General features: G+C 38.9%; 3 protein-coding genes across 14 annotated transcripts; 1 reads left to right on the forward strand and 2 right to left on the reverse strand.

Moving 5' to 3' along the window:
* The first annotated feature begins 1,782 nt into the window (after nt 1-1,782).
* On the forward strand, nt 1,783-11,775 carry LOC120903612 (F-box/LRR-repeat protein 20-like). 6 transcript variants are annotated; one of them, XR_005739622.1, is made up of 4 exons: nt 1,783-2,071; nt 6,788-7,440; nt 7,518-7,977; nt 10,889-11,775. XR_005739622.1 is itself a non-coding variant. In XM_040313142.1 (3 exons), exons 1-3 carry the CDS (start codon nt 1,968-1,970, stop codon nt 7,577-7,579), a joined length of 819 nt encoding a protein of 272 aa, XP_040169076.1. In that variant the 5' UTR covers nt 1,783-1,967; the 3' UTR covers nt 7,580-11,062. The 6 variants fall into 6 exon arrangements, 2 of the variants coding, with proteins under 2 accessions (XP_040169076.1, XP_040169077.1); XR_005739624.1 differs by having other exon boundaries at nt 7,518-7,642; XR_005739621.1 differs by having other exon boundaries at nt 7,518-7,725; nt 7,798-11,062.
* LOC120903615 (mitochondrial import inner membrane translocase subunit Tim8) lies at nt 5,449-6,072 on the reverse strand. The gene is made up of 2 exons (XM_040313152.1): nt 5,846-6,072; nt 5,449-5,777 (listed from the first exon to the last, which is right to left on the reverse strand). The coding sequence occupies exons 1-2, from the start codon at nt 5,945-5,947 to the stop codon at nt 5,607-5,609; spliced, it is 273 nt and encodes a 90-aa protein (XP_040169086.1). The 5' UTR covers nt 5,948-6,072; the 3' UTR covers nt 5,449-5,606.
* A 204-nt stretch (nt 11,776-11,979) lies between the features above and the next one.
* On the reverse strand, nt 11,980-18,153 carry LOC120903614 (clathrin light chain). 7 transcript variants are annotated; one of them, XM_040313147.1, is made up of 6 exons: nt 17,795-18,153; nt 16,437-16,535; nt 14,145-14,177; nt 13,474-13,663; nt 13,126-13,137; nt 11,980-12,505 (listed from the first exon to the last, which is right to left on the reverse strand). In XM_040313147.1, the coding sequence occupies exons 1-6, from the start codon at nt 17,967-17,969 to the stop codon at nt 12,322-12,324; spliced, it is 693 nt and encodes a 230-aa protein (XP_040169081.1). In that variant the 5' UTR covers nt 17,970-18,153; the 3' UTR covers nt 11,980-12,321. The 7 variants fall into 7 exon arrangements, with proteins under 7 accessions (XP_040169081.1, XP_040169080.1, XP_040169078.1 ...); XM_040313146.1 differs by having other exon boundaries at nt 14,145-14,174; nt 16,437-16,544; nt 17,795-18,152; XM_040313144.1 differs by having other exon boundaries at nt 16,437-16,544; nt 17,795-18,150.
* Nucleotides 18,154-18,155: the final 2 nt, after the last annotated feature.

An 18,155-nucleotide genomic window follows, 5' to 3' on the forward strand; every position in this document is an offset into this window, starting at 1 on the left:
ATTATACGCATTTTACAGCAGTGTACGTGAAATTAAAGGCGGAAGTTTTCGATGCTTTTGTTAAGTACACAGCGATGGCTACAGCTCACTTTGATCGTCGAATATTCCGAGTGAGATGCGATAATGACCGTGAATATATCAACTCAAATTTTACTCATTTTTGTGAGGAAAAGTGCATTGCAATGGAACCAACCGTTCCATAAACACCGCAACAAAACGGAGTTGCTGAATGCATGAACAGGACGATTATGGAACGTGCACGAGCTATTTTGGACGATTCGAAATTCAAACGATCGATGTGGAATGAAGCGGTTTTGACGGCAGTACATCTGATCAATCGAAGTCCATCCTCATCTTTAAGTATGAGCAAAACACCATACGAATTGTGGTTCGGGCACAAGCCAAATGTGTCTCGTTTCAGAATATTCGGAAGCAAGGTATTTTGTCACATATCTAAAGAGAAGCGAACGAAGCTTGATGTCAAGAGTCAAGTAGGATTTCTTGTTGGCTACGGAATCAATGGCTATCGTGTGTGGGATCCTGTACATCGGAAGATTATCGTTGCTCGTGATGTTGTAATCGAAGAATTAATGTCGAATCGTCGTTTGGAAGAATCCTCTTTTGACCAAGAAAGGATGCTACCAGAACAGGTTAGTGATACAAATGGTAATATTGAATTTACTGTTCGACATCTGGAAGATTTTGGCAATTATTTGAACACATCGACTGAGGGCATTAAAACGTGAAAAATACAAATATTGAAACTACGAATAGATCGGCTGATATTGTTGGAAATATGGAAGAAACATGTCATGAAAACTCGAATGATACGCCTGATGTTATTGACAACACAGAAAATAACGAAGTAGCAGTTCGTCGTAGTGAAAGGCTTCGAAATCCTACTGTGCGCTTTAGTAATTATGAAGCTAATGTCGCATTTGCACTGAACGCGGAAAATTACGTGGAAGATTTACCCGATACGATTGATGCACTTCGGAAGCGTGACGATTGGCCTGAATGGAAACAAGCGATCAATCGTGGAATCAATGGAATCAATCAATGGAAACAAAGCGAACAGTTCTATCTTCATCAGATGGATGTGCGAACCGCCTTTCTGAACGGAAATCTTTCAGAAATAGTGTACATGCTACAACCACCAGGATTTGAGAGGGGGAAGAAGGTATGTAAACTGAACAAATCCTTGTATGGTTTAAAACAGGCGCCGCGGAGCTGGAATGAAATTGTACGGTCAGCATATGACAGTTGGAAAAAGAAATCAAGGAACCATTGCATTGTCATCAACAGAAGCGGAATATGTTGCGTTAAGCCAATCATCCTGCGAAGCAATGTGGTTAGAAAATCTGCTTACCGAATTTGGCGTGCATTTGAATACTCCGTTAATTATATACGAAGACAACCAGTCGTGTATGTATATTGCCGAAGAGCCTCGCGAACAAAAACTGATGAAACATTTAGACATCAGATACAACTTCATACGAGAATGTATCCAGAACGGAAGAATCCAACTGAAGTATATTCCAAGCGAAAACCAACTTGCGGATATGTTTACGAAAGGGCTTTCTTCAGCAGTTTTTACGAAACATCGATTTGCGATAAGTCTAAGAGGGGGTGTTAGAACCGCCTTTCTGAACGGAAATCTTTCAGAAATAGTGTACATGCTACAACCACCAGGATTTGAGAGGGGGAATTGTTGGAAAAACAAAGTAGACCATTGCAAATACGAAGGGTATAAAAGAAGCAGCTAGCTTCAGTTATGCAGTAGTTTAGTATAATAAACTGTAGAGACACATTCTAAACTCTTTAGTATTAATCTCCGGAAAATGTATATAGTTCCTCAGAAGACCACTTACAAACATTTTTTTGTGCAATAGAGCCATTTCAGTTTTTGCGAAAGAGTCAAAATTTCCGATTTTAGTGTTCCGATTCCGATTTTACTACGTTTGTAAATGTATCGTAGGATTTGTAAGCAGTCGCTCACAATGTTACCAAACGGCGTTCCTCTTTTCCTCCAATTTTCGAAATCTTTCCTATTTGGATATATCTTCTTGATGTAAGTGTCTTTGAAAGATTTGTTTGTTTATTTATTTATTAATTTTTATGTTTATTTATTTTTTCATTCATTTATTCATTTATTTATTTATTTATTGATTATTTAATTTTTTTTTAATTTTTGTTTTTTTTTTATATTAATTATTTTTATATTATTTTTTTTATTAACTTATTAAAATGTCCATTTATTCATTCCTTCGTTTTGTAATATCCTGGAGATTTGACCCCTGATAAGACCATAGTGCCCAATATGCCGGATCGGAATATGACCATCACCGTGACAACTGTGCGATAATCTGAATGTCAAAATAAAGATCATTCGTTTACGGATCGTTGTACTGACAACACCTTCAGCCTTCTGTTTATTCTTCTACTTTGCGATTTTGTGCCTTTGTTATAACTTGAACGTTTAATTCAAATTGATAAAATTCGAGGTTTTACAGTTTATTATTTTTTTACGCTTTTCTAATATAATTAAATAACGTTCTAATATAATTAAAACATGCATAGCATACCAACGGATTGTCGAGAAGCTTCATTTTCCACTTCTTTTATCCCACTCAAGGTAGAGTACTGAAAAACTGACATGGGGCCCAGTCCTTCACCCTCGCGCTTCAGCGTAGTCTTCGCTCAATGTTTCAACCATATTGCTCCATCTAATTTTACCGCAGTTCAGCTCCGAATCCCGAAGATCCTCTACATCTTGAGCCAAGTTTCAGTGATCAACAAAGTACTGTTCACAAACCCTGCGCTTCATTTTGCTTACTAGTAGGCGATTCTTTTCCCTTCATAGAATTTAAACTACTTTCACAGACTTGTATGATTCGTTTATTAATTTGGCTATTACCATTTTTTTAATTATAATTTGGCCCTTTTTGGCCGCAAAATTTGGCTAGCATTTGTCTAGTGGATTACACAAGAACTCCTACATGGTTTAGCTTGAGATCGGAATGCTCTGAAATACCCTAGAATCAGAGACGGATTTATTCATCTCTGGGTCCTAAGAGGGAAATCGAAATAGGGCCCCTAGTTCCCTCTTAAACCCCCAACATATATCAAGATAAACAACTATTACACTGTTCGCATTTTTATGAACAACTTTTTACGAATCTTCTTCTGGCACAACAACAACAACAACAACAACAACAACAGGCATGTTGGTAAGTTGTACGAGTTGACGACTGTACCACGAGAGCGGCTTTTTACGAATACCCAACTCAATATCCTGAATTCGTTGAGGATTAGTTTTCTTCTGTCTTTTTATATGCCATTTATTGTATTATTTTACACTGTTTTCTGGCATATCAACAGCATGATTCAACACTTTCAATATGTTTTTCAACAGCTGTCATTATTTGCGACAGCTGGGCAGTTGAAAAAACTTTGAGAGAATGATGAATAATGCCGTTCACATTACACACTGACCCGGAAAAACTATATAGTCTTTGGTATCTATAGCCCGGTATCTATAGTCTTTGTGTACTCAGGTTTACATATTTTGCATACTTTTAGGTTGTTTTTTTTTTTCTTTATTTTTATAGTGACTTTGAACCATCTTTTATGTTGTCCATCATAGGTGTTTCCGCTAGCGCAAATTTTTCAAAACTATAATTGAATACAAGCCAGTGTTTTTTGTAAGAAAATTTTTATTTGCTGTAGAAGTCTTTCAAAACAAATGCTCATTTGGTCGTATATATAAGCAAAGAATCTTGCATATGGATATGGATGAAACAATGAAAAGATAAACTTGCGTTATTAAAACTCTAGACTTTTCAAGTGTCAGTACTGATCCAGTTGGTCAACCTTGATTCAGTTACCCTCACCTTCACAAATTTGACCACTGTAACAACCTGAGAATTGAAGTACACCTAATAGGTATATTTGAAAAGCCTAACAAAAAACCCCCAGTTTAACTAAACTCATTTGTTTGCGCAATCATGCGTATGAGAGGTGAACGCCATTGCACAAAGCTTGTGTGATTTCCTGTTTCACAGATACATAGAAATTGCCTGAATTCCAAGGATCCGCCTATGATTATCCTGTACTTGCGTATTTGTAGACTAGTCGCCCTTGCATTCGAGACCAAAGAAGAAGTTCTTAAAAAAAATATGCATTCTTTCTTGTCATCAGAGCTTTTATTGCTAATATGGAAGATTGAGAAAGTATCTCGAGTTTGTACAGGCCTTCAAAAAATAGCTTAGTGAAGCGACCCTTTCATGCCGGGCCCCCGCCCTTCATGCCGGCCACCCGCGGACGCTCAATCCGCTTTTAGAAAAATCCGCCTCTTACTCTTAAATCACTTACTTATCCTGTGCTACAATCGTTGTGCGGTCTTGCGCTTGCTACTGATGTGGTCGAAACTGCTCACAGCCACACGCCTTCGTCTGCCAATCCGTTATCCCTCCATTAATGGCGGACTTCTCCACACCATTAAATTTGGACAGTATCCAAGGCCCTAAGACGTATGGCGTATGTGTATATCTGAATCCATATCGGCCATGGAACTGATACTGAACTCATATCCGTCCTGGAACCGATCACGAACCATACCGGTTCTGAAACTGAATCCACATCGATCCTGGAACCGATACCGGACCCATATCGATTCATGACCCGATATCGCACATCGATGCTGAAGCTAGTACGGAACCCACACCGGTTCTGGAACTGATACTAAACCCATATTCATTCTGGAACCGATAGTGAACCTTTTGTGTTTCGGACAAGGTGCACAATTGAGGGATTAGGGACACACGCGTCTCTTTGGTATAAACAACTTATATTCTAATATAATCAAGATATGCGCTAAAAGGACTGTTGTGTGTGTCGGGTCGTAGCCTATGTTCGAGTGCCCTACGCTCGGTAGCCCGATCGCTCCCGAAGCCCTTAACGGCCATTCAGACGGCGGATGCTGTCAGTTGCACGACAGCATCGAGTCGCAGTTATACTGAACTGTTTGTGTACACAACAGAACCCATATCGATGCTGAAGCTAGTACGGAACCCACACCGGTTCTGGAACTTATATCAAACTCATATTGATCCTGGAACGGCTGATGATCCCATAATGGTCCTGGAAATGATACTGAACCGTTCGTATAACAGTTTTCGGTTTTGTTCCTTCTTGTAACTGTAACTAAACCTGTTCTGGATCCGAAACGAAAGTACAGCTGAACTTGTTGTAACGATCGATTTGAGCTGTTTTCAAGTAGAGCACCGGGCGCCCTCATATCCTGTTATCTCGATATGAATTTGTTTGACCTGTTTCACCAAATTTTTGACCTGTCATCATATTTGTCTTGAATATGCCATTAAATTATCAGTCAGGGGTAATATGAAACTGTAAAGACGAACATAAAACTGTTTAAACAATAATCAATCCACATTTTCACTTTCCTTGGAGGTATATTATATATGCCACTCTGCACTTATGTATTTAACAGAACAGAATGGTATGATTAAAGGGCCCTGCTGAAACTAAAAACTACATCCCAAAATGCGTTCCCATTGAAACGGTACCCCACTAACCAGAGCCCTTTACATTCCCTGGCTCTTCTGTAGGCTCTGGGCAAAACGCTGCGTGATCAGGAGCGACGTGTCGACGAAGCGGTTCACACAATTCGCCAAGCACGTTTCCGTCCGGCTGTCCAGTTTGTTGCTCGGCTTCTCCACGCACTTGTCCCAGCAGATATCATTGAACTCGTGGATCTGCAAGGCAAAAGAACGTTAAAGAATGCAAGTGGCATTGAATGCATGTGGTCGGAGAGGACTCTTACCTGTGCGCTAAGCCTAGCACGCTCGTTTTCAGCCATCAGGAAGTCCTGCAACTCAGGATCGACGTTTGCTTTCGGCGTGTCCGCACTTCCGAAGCTAGACATGGCTGCAGAGCGAGGAGTTTGTGGAGTTTTCTATTAAAATAACTATTTAACACAGATTGTACGGTTCTGCTGATGAAATTATTTGCAGTTTCGTTTCACCAGTTGTCAGGTACTTTTTGACAGCCTCGTGTTATTACGCAATGCACAGTGGATGCAAAGATACGTAATTTTGGCTAAAATTTAATTTCTTATTTCAAACATAATTTAAATGGATTTTAAGGCATTTGATGGTGTCAAATTCAATTGTAAAAAAATCCACGTCTTTTTAATGAACTTTAATTGTAACAAAAACTACCCTAAAGGCACTTTGTTTGCGTCGCCATACTTAGCTACCACTGTGCAAGCATCAAGCCACGGCACAGGGTGACCCATCCTCATGACAATCAGCTTGGTTGCTTTGTTTATAAACATTCATGTTCGTGTGTTGCTACGTCGCGTTCTCTCCGTTTCGTCGTGAATATTCGATGTAAATAGTGTTCCATTTCTTATTCCTTAGTTCGCGATAGCACACCTTACGTGTGCGCCGCAGTACAATTATACCCAAGTGCCCCCCTTCCTCCCAGTTCCGGACCGCCGGATCAATAAAGGCGTCAGCTCGTGTCGTGAAACCAAGACGGAAAAGCAACAACAATGAGTGTGAGGCCTGGCCAGCAGCCAGAGACGCTGTTTCACTCGTACGTATAGCGAACGCACAGGTCACGACGCCATATGGTGGCTCAGATAGCATCCCACGCACATTGGACGACGATTCCTGCCGCCCACATCCAACCAAAATTCAACGGTGTTTTATGCTTACTTTCTCCCATTTCTTCTCCTCCCCCCACAAACACACACTCTCAGATGCATTCGATTTGTGGCGAAAAATCTTCAACTGTACAAAAACATCGAGTATCTCGAGCTGCTGCCCGCTTTGGTGAAAAATGCCATCTTTCTGAACGTGGTGCGCGTTCACAAAGGCTTCCACGACGAGGAACTGCCCCGGCTACTGCTCAACTCGTCCCTCACCCGTGTCAACCTGTCCACATCGACCATCACGGACGGCCTGCTGGCGCTGCTGGCGGAAAAGTGTCCTCACCTGCGTAGCCTTACCCTGTCCGAGGGCAATTACCGGTTTACCCGGCCCGGGCTGTGCGCAATGATACAGCGGCTGGGCAAGCTGCAGCATCTGTACGCGAAAAACTGTCCACAGGTGGATGACGAGTTTGTGCGGCTGCTGGCCACCAGCTGCCCCCAGCTGGACACACTCGATCTCGAGTCGTGCAAACAGGTGGGCGACGGGTCGGCGGACTCTTTGAGCGGGATGCCCCTGGTACGGTTGAATCTGTCGTACACGAGCATTACGGACAAATTTCTCAAAACGATCGCTAACGAGCGGTGCGGCAAGACGCTTGAGGACCTGAACGTGGGCCACTGTCCGATCACGAGCGACGGGCTGAAGGCGCTGTCATGGAACACGATCAAGTACATTGGCTTCGAAGGGTGCAGCATTGAAGGTGAATGCGGATCGGAACGGTGCAATGGGCTCTTAGATTTGATTGCTTTATTAAATTAATTCTCTCTTCCCGTACAGATCTTGAAATTGTTGGCTTTGGCAAGCATCTCAAGTACATCTGCTGGACCATCTCTAACTGATACAGTGGAGACAGCGGACAAAAACGACAAACTTTCACGGAATACCTGAATCTCATACGAAAGGTAGTTTTCACCTGTATTGTTTCTTTCGACAAGCAAGTAAATTTATGGACAGGAGCCTGCTTTTTGCCGCGTAGTAGTTATAAGTAATAGTCAATGACAGACTCATTTCTTACGATTTTAAGATTTTATTACGGAAATCATTTGTCTTTAAACAGTATGTAAACGAAGTGTTTTGTTCCATGGAGCACATTCGACAGGCAATATGTAATCCAGTGATAGCAATGAGACAAAGCAAAAAAAAACAAACGTATATTGCAATACTTAAACACCGCTTTCTCTAGCCAGCAATGCGGGCGGGGAGGCCAGTTTACCGTGGACCAACAAAGCTAACAAAGGTACGAAAAGGAATCTGCTTGCTCCTAAAAGGAACAATACGATAGTAGAACCTACGCTCTATCACACTAGACGATGATAGCTATATTTTAACGGATGCACTTGAACAGCATCGACTACTCCTATAATCTAACTATACTATACCGACACTGTTTAGCCACACATACACAACCTAGCATTAAGGGAGCGACGTTACGCTTGTAATGTCGTTAATTAAACTATTGCAAAATAATAATACCACCACCACTACTACTACTACTACACGACTACTTCTAGCAAACCTTATCTAGCCACTAGCAAAACAGACAAGCAATCAATTGTAATACTACCGTATAAGTAAAGCAAGCGCAGTTTGCGTACATAGACCCACTTTAGGCAAGGGAGAAAAAAAAAAGGAAAATCCTTTATCCCAGTATATTCCCCCGTACTGCATCCTTTTTACACAAAACAAACAACTAAAAACGTGTCCCAGTGGTAGTGCGCAACGCCCAAAAGGATTTTCAAAAGGACCATTAAGTATAGCATTAGTAATAATAAGCTATTATAGGACGTACAAGCTACAACGCGAATTGTAGTTAAACGTCCACAGTGCAGTAATGCTGAAGGCACAGGCAGACAGCAGCAAGCAGTAACAGAAAAGAAAAACTATTTTAACGCGGTGATTTTATTGTACCAATAGTAAAGACACCGCTCAGTTAGGAGAAGAGTAAAAATCAAACCAGTTTTTCGTCTGATTGATTTAAGATGAGCGGGGTAGATAATTCAGGCCAGCTTTACATCGAACTCATTTTATTTTTTTAATTAAATGCATCCTCAACATTAGTTTTAATGGAAGATGTGTTATTAATAGTATTCTCTTGTTTGCATCAACTATGATCTCATCCTATTCGCTAAGAAGAGCAAACAAAATACGCTACATCAATTTCATTGCAACTTCGTAACAGTATTTGTACTTTATATTGCACCGTCCAATGGACATCCGTTTTTAAACAAGAGGCTTTGTTGTTTTATGAACACGGTTTTACATTTACTTCACTCCATTACATTTTACTCATTCAAATAATAGCCCTCGCGTCAGTCATGTTCCTAGTGTCGACACATACAAAATGTCCATTTAAAATGCACCAATAATAAATAATGTACCAGGGGGCTGGAGGCGAATTGATAATGATGTTAGAACGATACACGTGCATCCTTGCGCACACACGCATACACACACACAGGAAAGCAATGAATTTTTAAAATCTTGATAACTTGTATCCTGTCTAACTTGTAACACTGTCAAACTTAAATGTCGCAAGCGTGCGGGTAAAAATTAGCGTAATAATTGAAGAAAATACGAAGCAGCAAAACGAGTTACTACTACTACTATGCGTCGCGGACCAAGGTTGGAGGCTGCAGTAAGCGGCATTAGCAGCGAGATTTCAAAACCGCCCGTTTCCGTTTTTCCCACACATTTCGGGTGGTAAAAGTAACGATTTTGTTATATCCAAAGTGTAACGCGTAATAGCTTTAAACAACAAAAAAAAAAACATCGAACCAGGAAAGCAATAGCACGCACATGCTTGCAATGCTTGAAATGGAGCAGAGACGTTATGGAAGGGAAAAGGGATACAAAAGAGAGGAAGATAAAGAGCACGTCGCAAAATTTAATCCTCCCGTTTCTTAATAATCACTCTGCCCCTTTCGAAGTTAACCATTTAATCAGACCAGTTTTTCAATACGAGATACAAAAAAAGTTCAAGAAATACCTATACAAATATATTCACATACAAAAGAGTTTCACAAGCAAAAATAAGGCATTTTAAATAACACAATTCGCGAGCGATTTAACTAATGTATCACACCAAACGTTACGGGCACACCACCACACATTGTTCCATTCCAGTACTATTTATTAATAATACAAAACAAATGGTAAAGATTGAGTCACACACATACAAACACAACAACATTGAATAACTACTATAACTACTACTTACTAACGAAGCGATTTGTAACGATGCAATAATTAAGATGAATAGTGATGGGTTACTACCGCATGTATACAGACCAGGTACACGTACATTGCATAATGGTATGTATGTATGTATGCCCGAATGTTTTTAAAATCAAAATTTTATAATCGAACAGTAACAAGGATGGATATAATAGTATTGACATCGGGTGGAGTGGGCTTTCGAAGTGGGTACACTTTGGAGCTCCTTAACCTCGTGTTCAGTCATCGAAAAACGGAACCATAATAACCATGCAACTAATAATAATATTATTAATGAGAATAATAATAGTTATAATTATAGAATATTAATAATAATGCAACAAAAAGCAAACACTATATAAATGCAAAATTATTGTAATCGAAAACACCACTACTGCGCTAGGATGCAAGCATTGTTAGTTGTTATAATATTGTAATAATTAATTGCAACACGTCTCTGCTCTGCCCACCCAGCAACATGGGTACAGGGCCGTGAATGTTTCAATATTCTCAATACAATATTCTCCCTATTTTTACACAACACATATGGCAACACCCAACATTAACACAAACATACGGCAAGTAAAATAATGAAAGTTTCTATTGTCACACAAAAACACGGAAACAAAGCACAACCGAAACCCAAAGCACCCATTCACACTCCCGCAGGAACTGTTTTGGAGAAGAGTATTTTTATAGAAATTCATTAATATCTAGTAAATAATAGTCATTAAGCGCCAGATTTTAGAGCGTGTTGAAAACGGTATAGATAAATAGAGTAAACTAGTTAAAAATACAGACGCACCAGAGGTCTTATATTTTGTTTTATTTCGAATTAGTTTGAATATGTTGGTATTGCTTTAGTATTGAAACATGAATATTGATTTGAAAGTGTGGAAATTTTAGTGTTTTTTTTTCTTCTCACCTATATTTAGGGGAAAGCGGAGCAAAATGGACATGTTAACGGTTTTGGTCTGTATCTTATTGTAGTTAAACCACTTTACACTGTTAACGGCAATCGATACTGCAACGTCTTATTCAAGAAAAACAATCAGAAGTTTACCCATTAATAACAAATATATATGTTTAAAATTTATTTTAAAAATCAACTTCAAATCAACGTCTTAAAATGTATTGTGCGGGGTAATAAGGGTCTTGCTATGGGGCCAAATGGTCTTACACGAAATGTTACACATCAACATCAAAACAAAGGGGCAAAATAACAAAATAACAAATAACAAATTATAAACATGTTAATTTGCCAATAATGCAGGTGACCATTTCGCCCCAGGTTCCCCTACTTAGTAAGTTTCCTTAAAACACACACTCGTATGAAATTTCGTAAGAAAGCAATATAATAATATGAAAAAAATTATAAACTATCGTTATTACACCATCGCACAGTTTTTAACATGCTGTTCAAAGCAGAGTTTTTCGAACACGAAGCAAAAAAGCGAACATAAAAAAGAGACAAGAAACAAATGCAAAAAGACCAAATGTTATAATTGCTGTAGTACTTTCACCAGTGATTGTTTGAAAAGGCGCCAGAAACAAAACAAGTTATTGAGAATTAATATTTCACATTGGCACATGACAAAGCAAAAGAACCATGCACGCGTGTTCTTAATAATGCACCTTTTTGTCCATCTCTCTCTCTATAACATCAGTATGTTTTTTTTAATAAGAAAACAAAAACCTACAACAAACATTCTAACTAACTCCATCGCGCAACTAATACATCATTATCGTGTGGATGAATGTTTGAGAAGAGATAATAATAATAAAAAAGCGGGACAACTTGTTCGTTTGTTTTATATCCCCCACACATGGAGGTGTTCGGATTTACTGACTTGAAAGAAATGGTGCATTGAAAACCATACAGCCATTATGTGTACGATATCCTTTCGTGTATCGTTTATTTTCAAATATGTATTGTATTGTACCTTTATATATCGCTAACGGCATATCTGCACATGAATGTATCGTGTTGCTACTATATGTGTGAGGAATTCGTTCTTTTCTTTTCTTTTTTTTTGCTTCAACTTTAACCAGTAACTTATACAGGTATTATTTATACGCCTTTTGCTACCACCCATCATGATGCACGTTGCGCGTAGTGCAATGTTCGTTGCACATTGCGTAGTGCAATGTCCGAGTGTTGCACTGTATTAACTATAGTTAATATTTATATTATCTCAATAACGCTTTGAGGTTCATTTGCTTTAACCTCCTGAACTTTCTATCCATTCGTCCCATTCCCCACATCCTTCACTTCCATTCTCTCTTGATCTGTCTGCGTATATGCTTTTCTAATCCCCCCCAAAACGAATGCTAGATGCGTGTAAAAGCGTACCTCTGCCCGTGCGCCTTAAACCTTCTTCGTAGCCTGGAGTGGGTTCTGTTTGAGCTGCAAAATGATGGAACGCATACGCGAGATGTCTTTGTTTGATTTGTTCGTCTTCGGGTTGAAGTCGCACAGTTTGGCGATCCGTTCCCATTCCGTGCCCGGTTCGATTTCGTCCGTCTCAGCTACGAACTGCTTTTCGGCGTTTCTGTAAAACAGGCAAACGAAGAAGAGAAAGAAAATGGCACACCAATTAGTCGCTTCGATAGTGAACGCCGCGTGCAAAAACAATACTATCATCGTTACTAAAAAAAATGATGCAAAAACAATATAAAGGGAGGCGCAAACGTAAAACATGCCAATAGAAGATGAACGGGAGGTCAAATGTCATTGCAACCGATGACCATCACGGGTTAGTAACAAATGCACACACACACACACACACACACATTTATATATATATATATATATATATATATATATATATATATATATATATATATATATATATATATATATATATATATATATATATATATACACTACCACACACTCTCGAAGTTAGTAAATCAATTAAGTATTACACCGAACGAAAGAGTTAAATAAAAGGGACACATACACACAAATAGTCTGAGGTTCATTCATTTTTTTTGGTATAAAATCAACTAAACCAACTAATCGCAAACAAATTTTAATCAAGTTGAAATGGATGAAAGAAAGTATGGGAATAAAATGCAAGCCAAATCAAACTGTGAGAAACACAATGGTTTGTTTTATTATTATTGAGTGCTTTTTGGTTTCGGTATCGTTTAGTTCCGGTTTACTTACTTGGCCGATTCCCTGTGTGTTTTTGGCGCGTATCAACAAAATCAAACAAATCGCGCAAAAGTTGATTGGTTAGTACGTTACAGTTTTGTTTTTGTGTTTGTTTGTTTGTTTTAGCAAAAGAGAAAAGAACGGTTTCAGACGGGTTAGAATATAAAACCAAAACATTATCCCAAATCTGTACTGCCCCCACCCATCCATCCGGGGCTGTCCACGAAATCTCGCAACACAACACTCCTGGTGGCGGAGGAGGGGTTGGTCACTTTTCCCCGCAGTAGTTTTTTTTTACACAGCACAGCGCCACAACTGATATGATCAACTGAGCGCAGCAGAGTAGAGAGCAGAGCTTACCTGTTGGCTGACTTTGTCTTGGAAATGGTTTCCTCGTGATGCTTGTACCAGTCCTCCAGCTCCTTACGGGCCTGTTCGCGCAGTTCGTCCTTTTTGCGTTCCTCCTCGCGGTCCTTTTCCTCCAGGCGAGCCTTCTGATCTTCGCGCCATTTGCGTATCTTTTCCGGTTCCTCCGTCACTTGCTTCGGCACTGCGGGGCAGGAAAGGAAGGATAAAATTGTAAAATCGTAATAGCAGGTAAAGTTTTGTGGTCGAAATTTTACACAATTCACTCTGATATTAGAAGGGATAGTGTAGGTAGTTAAATCGTTATTTTGTTTTATAATTTCAAGTGTAGTCTGCTGCTTTAAATATTGTACCACTATTGTAACTAAAAAAGTGAAAAGAGGATGCATTCATTGTAGATTAAAATGATCCTACAACAAAGTTTCAATGTTTTTTAATTTAGTGTTGTCTGTTTTGCCAATGCTAACAAAAACTACAGCAGCCATCAAAGAATAAATTACAACAAATACAGCTAAATAAAATTAAGAACAAAAAAACGCTAAATGAAAAGGGGATTTTAAAAACGAAATTTGCGCATAACAAGGCACGTTAGAGAAGTTAGAAAGTGAGATAGAAAATTATTGCCCAAATTTTCATTCCATTTCCCCCACCTTTGCGCCACTTACCTGTGAAGCCTGCAAAATCATCATTATCATCTTCTAAGAGAGATCGAGAGAAAAAGAAACACATTTGTACAAATATTATTAGACTAAAACACAAAACGAAACCAAATGGGAAACGCGTATACGGTACGGCGAAACTTAAACACTACTTTATAGTACAAGAGTGACACAAAAAGAACGAAGCGGAAACACGCTACAACAAATTGCACGTGTGTTGCAAAGAGAGGCGCGTAGGGTTGTGGGTGTGTGTGTTTGTTGGCACGGTAAACGCGTAAACTGGAATCTACTTCCATTCATTATTTTTCTGTTTAGTTGATGAATTTCGTCTTGAGTCAGTTTGGGTCATATCCTTTAAAGAATAAAATTGGAACTATATGTTTAAAAACCAATAAAATTATATTTACATGAAGGGAGGTTCTTTAATCTATTTCGATTTATCTCATGAGGGCCCTTTAATCTTATTGACAAGCTAATATATGTTAAATTAAATATGAACACTAATTCTTATATGAACTTAACACTGCAATTTCATCCTTTTCTAAAAAATATTAGTCTCTCTAAAAGCCCATTTAGTGATTGAGTGAAGGTTACAGGGTTTTCCTAGGGTTCTCATAGTTGTTGGGATACTTCCTTGACTCTTTCTGATCGGAAGTGAAATTCATGATGCAAATTCCTATTGAATTTGTCCAGCAAGCGTGCTATAGAGTCTAATTCCCATTACATTAAGTTCATTTCACGTGAGAAGGAGTTGAGAAAGTGTGCCACAGCTATGAGAACTCCTGAAAAACCTGATAAACCTGAAATATCGGAATTTTAATTAAATCTCACAAGATTCTCAATGAATTGTATAACATTGAATGCATATTCTTTGTCTTCTATTTTAAACTTTTTTTAAATAAAATAATTCAGTTGCATTAAACATATTTTTGCCATTAATAATTAATTAATAATAATTATAAACATTTATGATAGTAAATATTAAATTTAAATTTAGCATAACCAGTTAAGAGGAATGCATTGTTCTTCCCAGTTGGTAAAACATTTAACTAAAACTAAATGGTCATTTACAAGGAAGTGTCTTTAAGATCAACCGTAGAGAAACTACATCGTATTTTCATCATAGACAATTACTTCTGCCTAGTCCGGCCAATGTATTCGATAAATAGAAAATTTTGGATTGATGAAATGAGAGCATTTTACCCCTGGCATGACGTTTGTTTTACAATAAGCTTCAGAGGTACCGATTTTTTTGTTAAATATCATTACTTAAAAACTGGTGAAAGGCGTAGTAGAAGCGAGTTTGTATGTATATAATTTATAATTCTGGAGGAAAACGGATGTTCCCTAAAAAAAATATACGATTGAATGAACGAAAAGTTGTATGTTAATATTTGCAACAATTATTAGCCTTTTTTATACTATATTGATCCGTTTGTACAAGAAAAATGTTAATGTCATTTAATTCCAATTATTTTTGTTTGTTTCTAACTTGAACTGGAAAAACGGCAATTAGAGGATAATTCTAAGCTATCATGAGAAAGTGTTCAAGGAATAATTTAAAAAAATATTAAATACAAATTTTATACCTCTTGTATTCCTAAAGTAAAATTCTAACGCAAAGTCTAAAGTAGCATTTGCTATGAAGGTGTTGTTTGGACCTGTTATTAAGCACAATTACAATTAGGCAGGAATAAAATATCATAAATATACCATAAATAGGCGCGAACGAGGACGTTTTATCCGACATTCGACATAAAGGACTTTTGAAGAACAATTTTGGTAAAAGAAAAATATAAAAAATAAACATTATGTTTAAAACGCAAAAGCAGTACTGTGTGTTGTTTAGAATTTGTGTATATGTTTTCTGCGACAAGAAACCGATTAACCGTAAATAGGGATAAATTTTCGATCATTTGCAAACCGAATGCGCAATTCCAAACCGTAAGGGGACAACATTTTTGGATGGATAGATTGAGAACAAGTTCCTTTTAAAAGGAAGGTAAGGATGGGGCAAGTGATAAAAGAAATGACAATGATAAACTACCATGGACAAATATTAGTCACTATATTGAAAGGTACAGAGAATGGGAAGTAAGTCAGGATGCCATAGCCATAACATGGCTCAACAAAAGACGGAACGTTATTTAAGAAAAAACTCGCTAAAGAACAGTACTAAATGAACTACTTACTCCCTGAATAAGACGTTGGTAGTAGATTAAACATTCGTATGTTTTGGGATGGAATTTCTATTTTTGTTCTTTTTTTTGTTTTCTTCTGCGTTAGTAATGTATTTACCTGTGTTGAGATTATTATCGCCAGTAGTAGTGGTGGGCGGATCTTGCGCATCGGCATTACTGATCATTTCAAAGCTTCCGTTTAGCTCGTTTTCGAGTCCTGTCGATTCTGTGTGTTCGTGTGTATGTGAGAGAGATTATTGTTCGTATGCGTACGACAGGGGGTGTGTGTGTGTGATCGCGATTTTCGTGAAGCAAAAGAAAACAAAATCGTTTGTGGCGCGCAATTTTGGCACAATTTTGAGAGTGTTTGTTTTTTTTTTAAACAAGCGTCAGTTGGTTTTGGTTTTCCGTTAGTAGATTGGCGTTATTAGCATAAACGGCACGACACCACCATATCGTTAACAGGCGAAAACCGAAGAAAATTGGGTAGAAGTGGTAGTAGTAGTAGAAGTAGTAAGCCAAAAACAAAGAGCACGATCATGCCCCGAGTGGCCGGCGCAGAATGGGCGTGAACATTGGTTGTGTCGTATCCGGAGCAAAGAAAGAATAAAAGAAAGAAAACATGAAATGAACAAAAATTTGATTAGAAAAAAAACAAACGATTACATGCACAGCTGCTCGGCGCCGCGGCATTTGGATGGATCGGAATATGATCGATTAAAAAATGGACTATTTTATGTCGGTGGGAGTTGTAATGATTAACGGAGGGACTTTTTAGCACATAATAGTCCCTTGTGTGTGTTTTCGATGTTGTAAAATTGTGATAGCGTATTAACAGGACGGAACATCCATGGAACAACATGGAAATGAAGCCAAAGGGAAAAGCAGTTTTTGGACAGTAACAAGCACATACCTGATGCTTGTGCATCAGAAAACAATACGGAACAACGGAAAAAATAGACATCGCAAGTATAGGAAGCTGTGCGAAACAGTAGATAAGCGTTTACATTATGCAGTGATGTGTGTGTGTGTGTCCGTGTGTACGCGTGTGTAATGCATATGTGATAAGCACACTTATGACATCGAAGCACACTAACGATATGTTGGCAGAAAGCACTATCCATCCATCGCGCTCGGGGGCGTTGCGACACGCACGCACGAAGGGGATGCATTATCAAGTTTCGTTCCTTGTTAATTGAATTAACGAACCAACAACCCATCCCCGATTGGGGTTAGCACAGACAAACAGGGAAAGATTCTCCAACAAATCAAACATCAAACATATGCGTGTGGCACCCGGTCCGGCACCGAGAGTGGAGATGACTAATGTTGTTAAGACGAATGTGTTGGTGAGCAGCAACCCGTCCCCCTCAAACCCCAACAATGTGCACGACAACCTAGACTGTATGATGCCTTGCACTGCAATGGGCAAAACGGAGCACAAGCTTTCGGAAGCTGCCTTGTCCACACACGCACCTGCTTTCGGCACGGGATCGCCATTGACGGAACCATTGGCGGAGGCTCCCGCTCCAGCGGCCACGGGGGGAATTTCATCCTCCAGTCCAGCGAGGGCGTTCTGTTCGCGGGCCAAAAACTCGGCCGCCGGATCCACCTCCGACTGCTGTTCGAAATTATCGCCGAATGCGTTCATGATGATGGAGTAGGAGTGATGACACCACACTAGTTTCGGGAAATAAACACACGACCGATTTTCTCGCGCGACGAAATTAAATCGAACAAATCGTTTTTGGCTGCTGCTCCTCTCTGGACAAGGGGAAAAAACTTTTTCGATTCGATTTTTTTTGTTAATGACGCGACGGAAAACTTGACAACTGGC

The sequence above is a fragment of the Anopheles arabiensis genome, chromosome 3, assembly GCF_016920715.1.
Source record: "Anopheles arabiensis isolate DONGOLA chromosome 3, AaraD3, whole genome shotgun sequence".
Lineage (NCBI taxonomy): Eukaryota > Metazoa > Arthropoda > Insecta > Diptera > Culicidae > Anopheles > Anopheles arabiensis.

Bases quoted from the DNA above. Each gene is read 5' to 3' on its own strand.
- LOC120903612 (XM_040313142.1), top strand. From the start codon at position 1,968: ATGTATCGTAGGATTTGTAAGCAGTCGCTCACAATGTTACCAAACGGC. The intron at 2,072-6,787 runs GTAAGTGTCTTT...ACACACTCTCAG, and splicing joins TTTGGATATATCTTCTTGAT to ATGCATTCGATTTGTGGCGA. The intron at 7,441-7,517 runs GTGAATGCGGAT...CTTCCCGTACAG, and splicing joins CGAAGGGTGCAGCATTGAAG to ATCTTGAAATTGTTGGCTTT.
- LOC120903615 (XM_040313152.1), bottom strand. From the start codon at position 5,947: ATGTCTAGCTTCGGAAGTGCGGACACGCCGAAAGCAAACGTCGATCCT. The intron at 5,778-5,845 runs GTAAGAGTCCTC...TTTGCCTTGCAG, and splicing joins GTGCTAGGCTTAGCGCACAG to ATCCACGAGTTCAATGATAT.
- LOC120903614 (XM_040313144.1), bottom strand. From the start codon at position 17,969: ATGAACGCATTCGGCGATAATTTCGAACAGCAGTCGGAGGTGGATCCG. The intron at 16,545-17,794 runs GTGCGTGTGTGG...ACGAACACACAG, and splicing joins CGATCCCGTGCCGAAAGCAG to AATCGACAGGACTCGAAAAC. The intron at 14,178-16,436 runs GTAAATACATTA...GATCTCTCTTAG, and splicing joins CGATAATAATCTCAACACAG to AAGATGATAATGATGATTTT.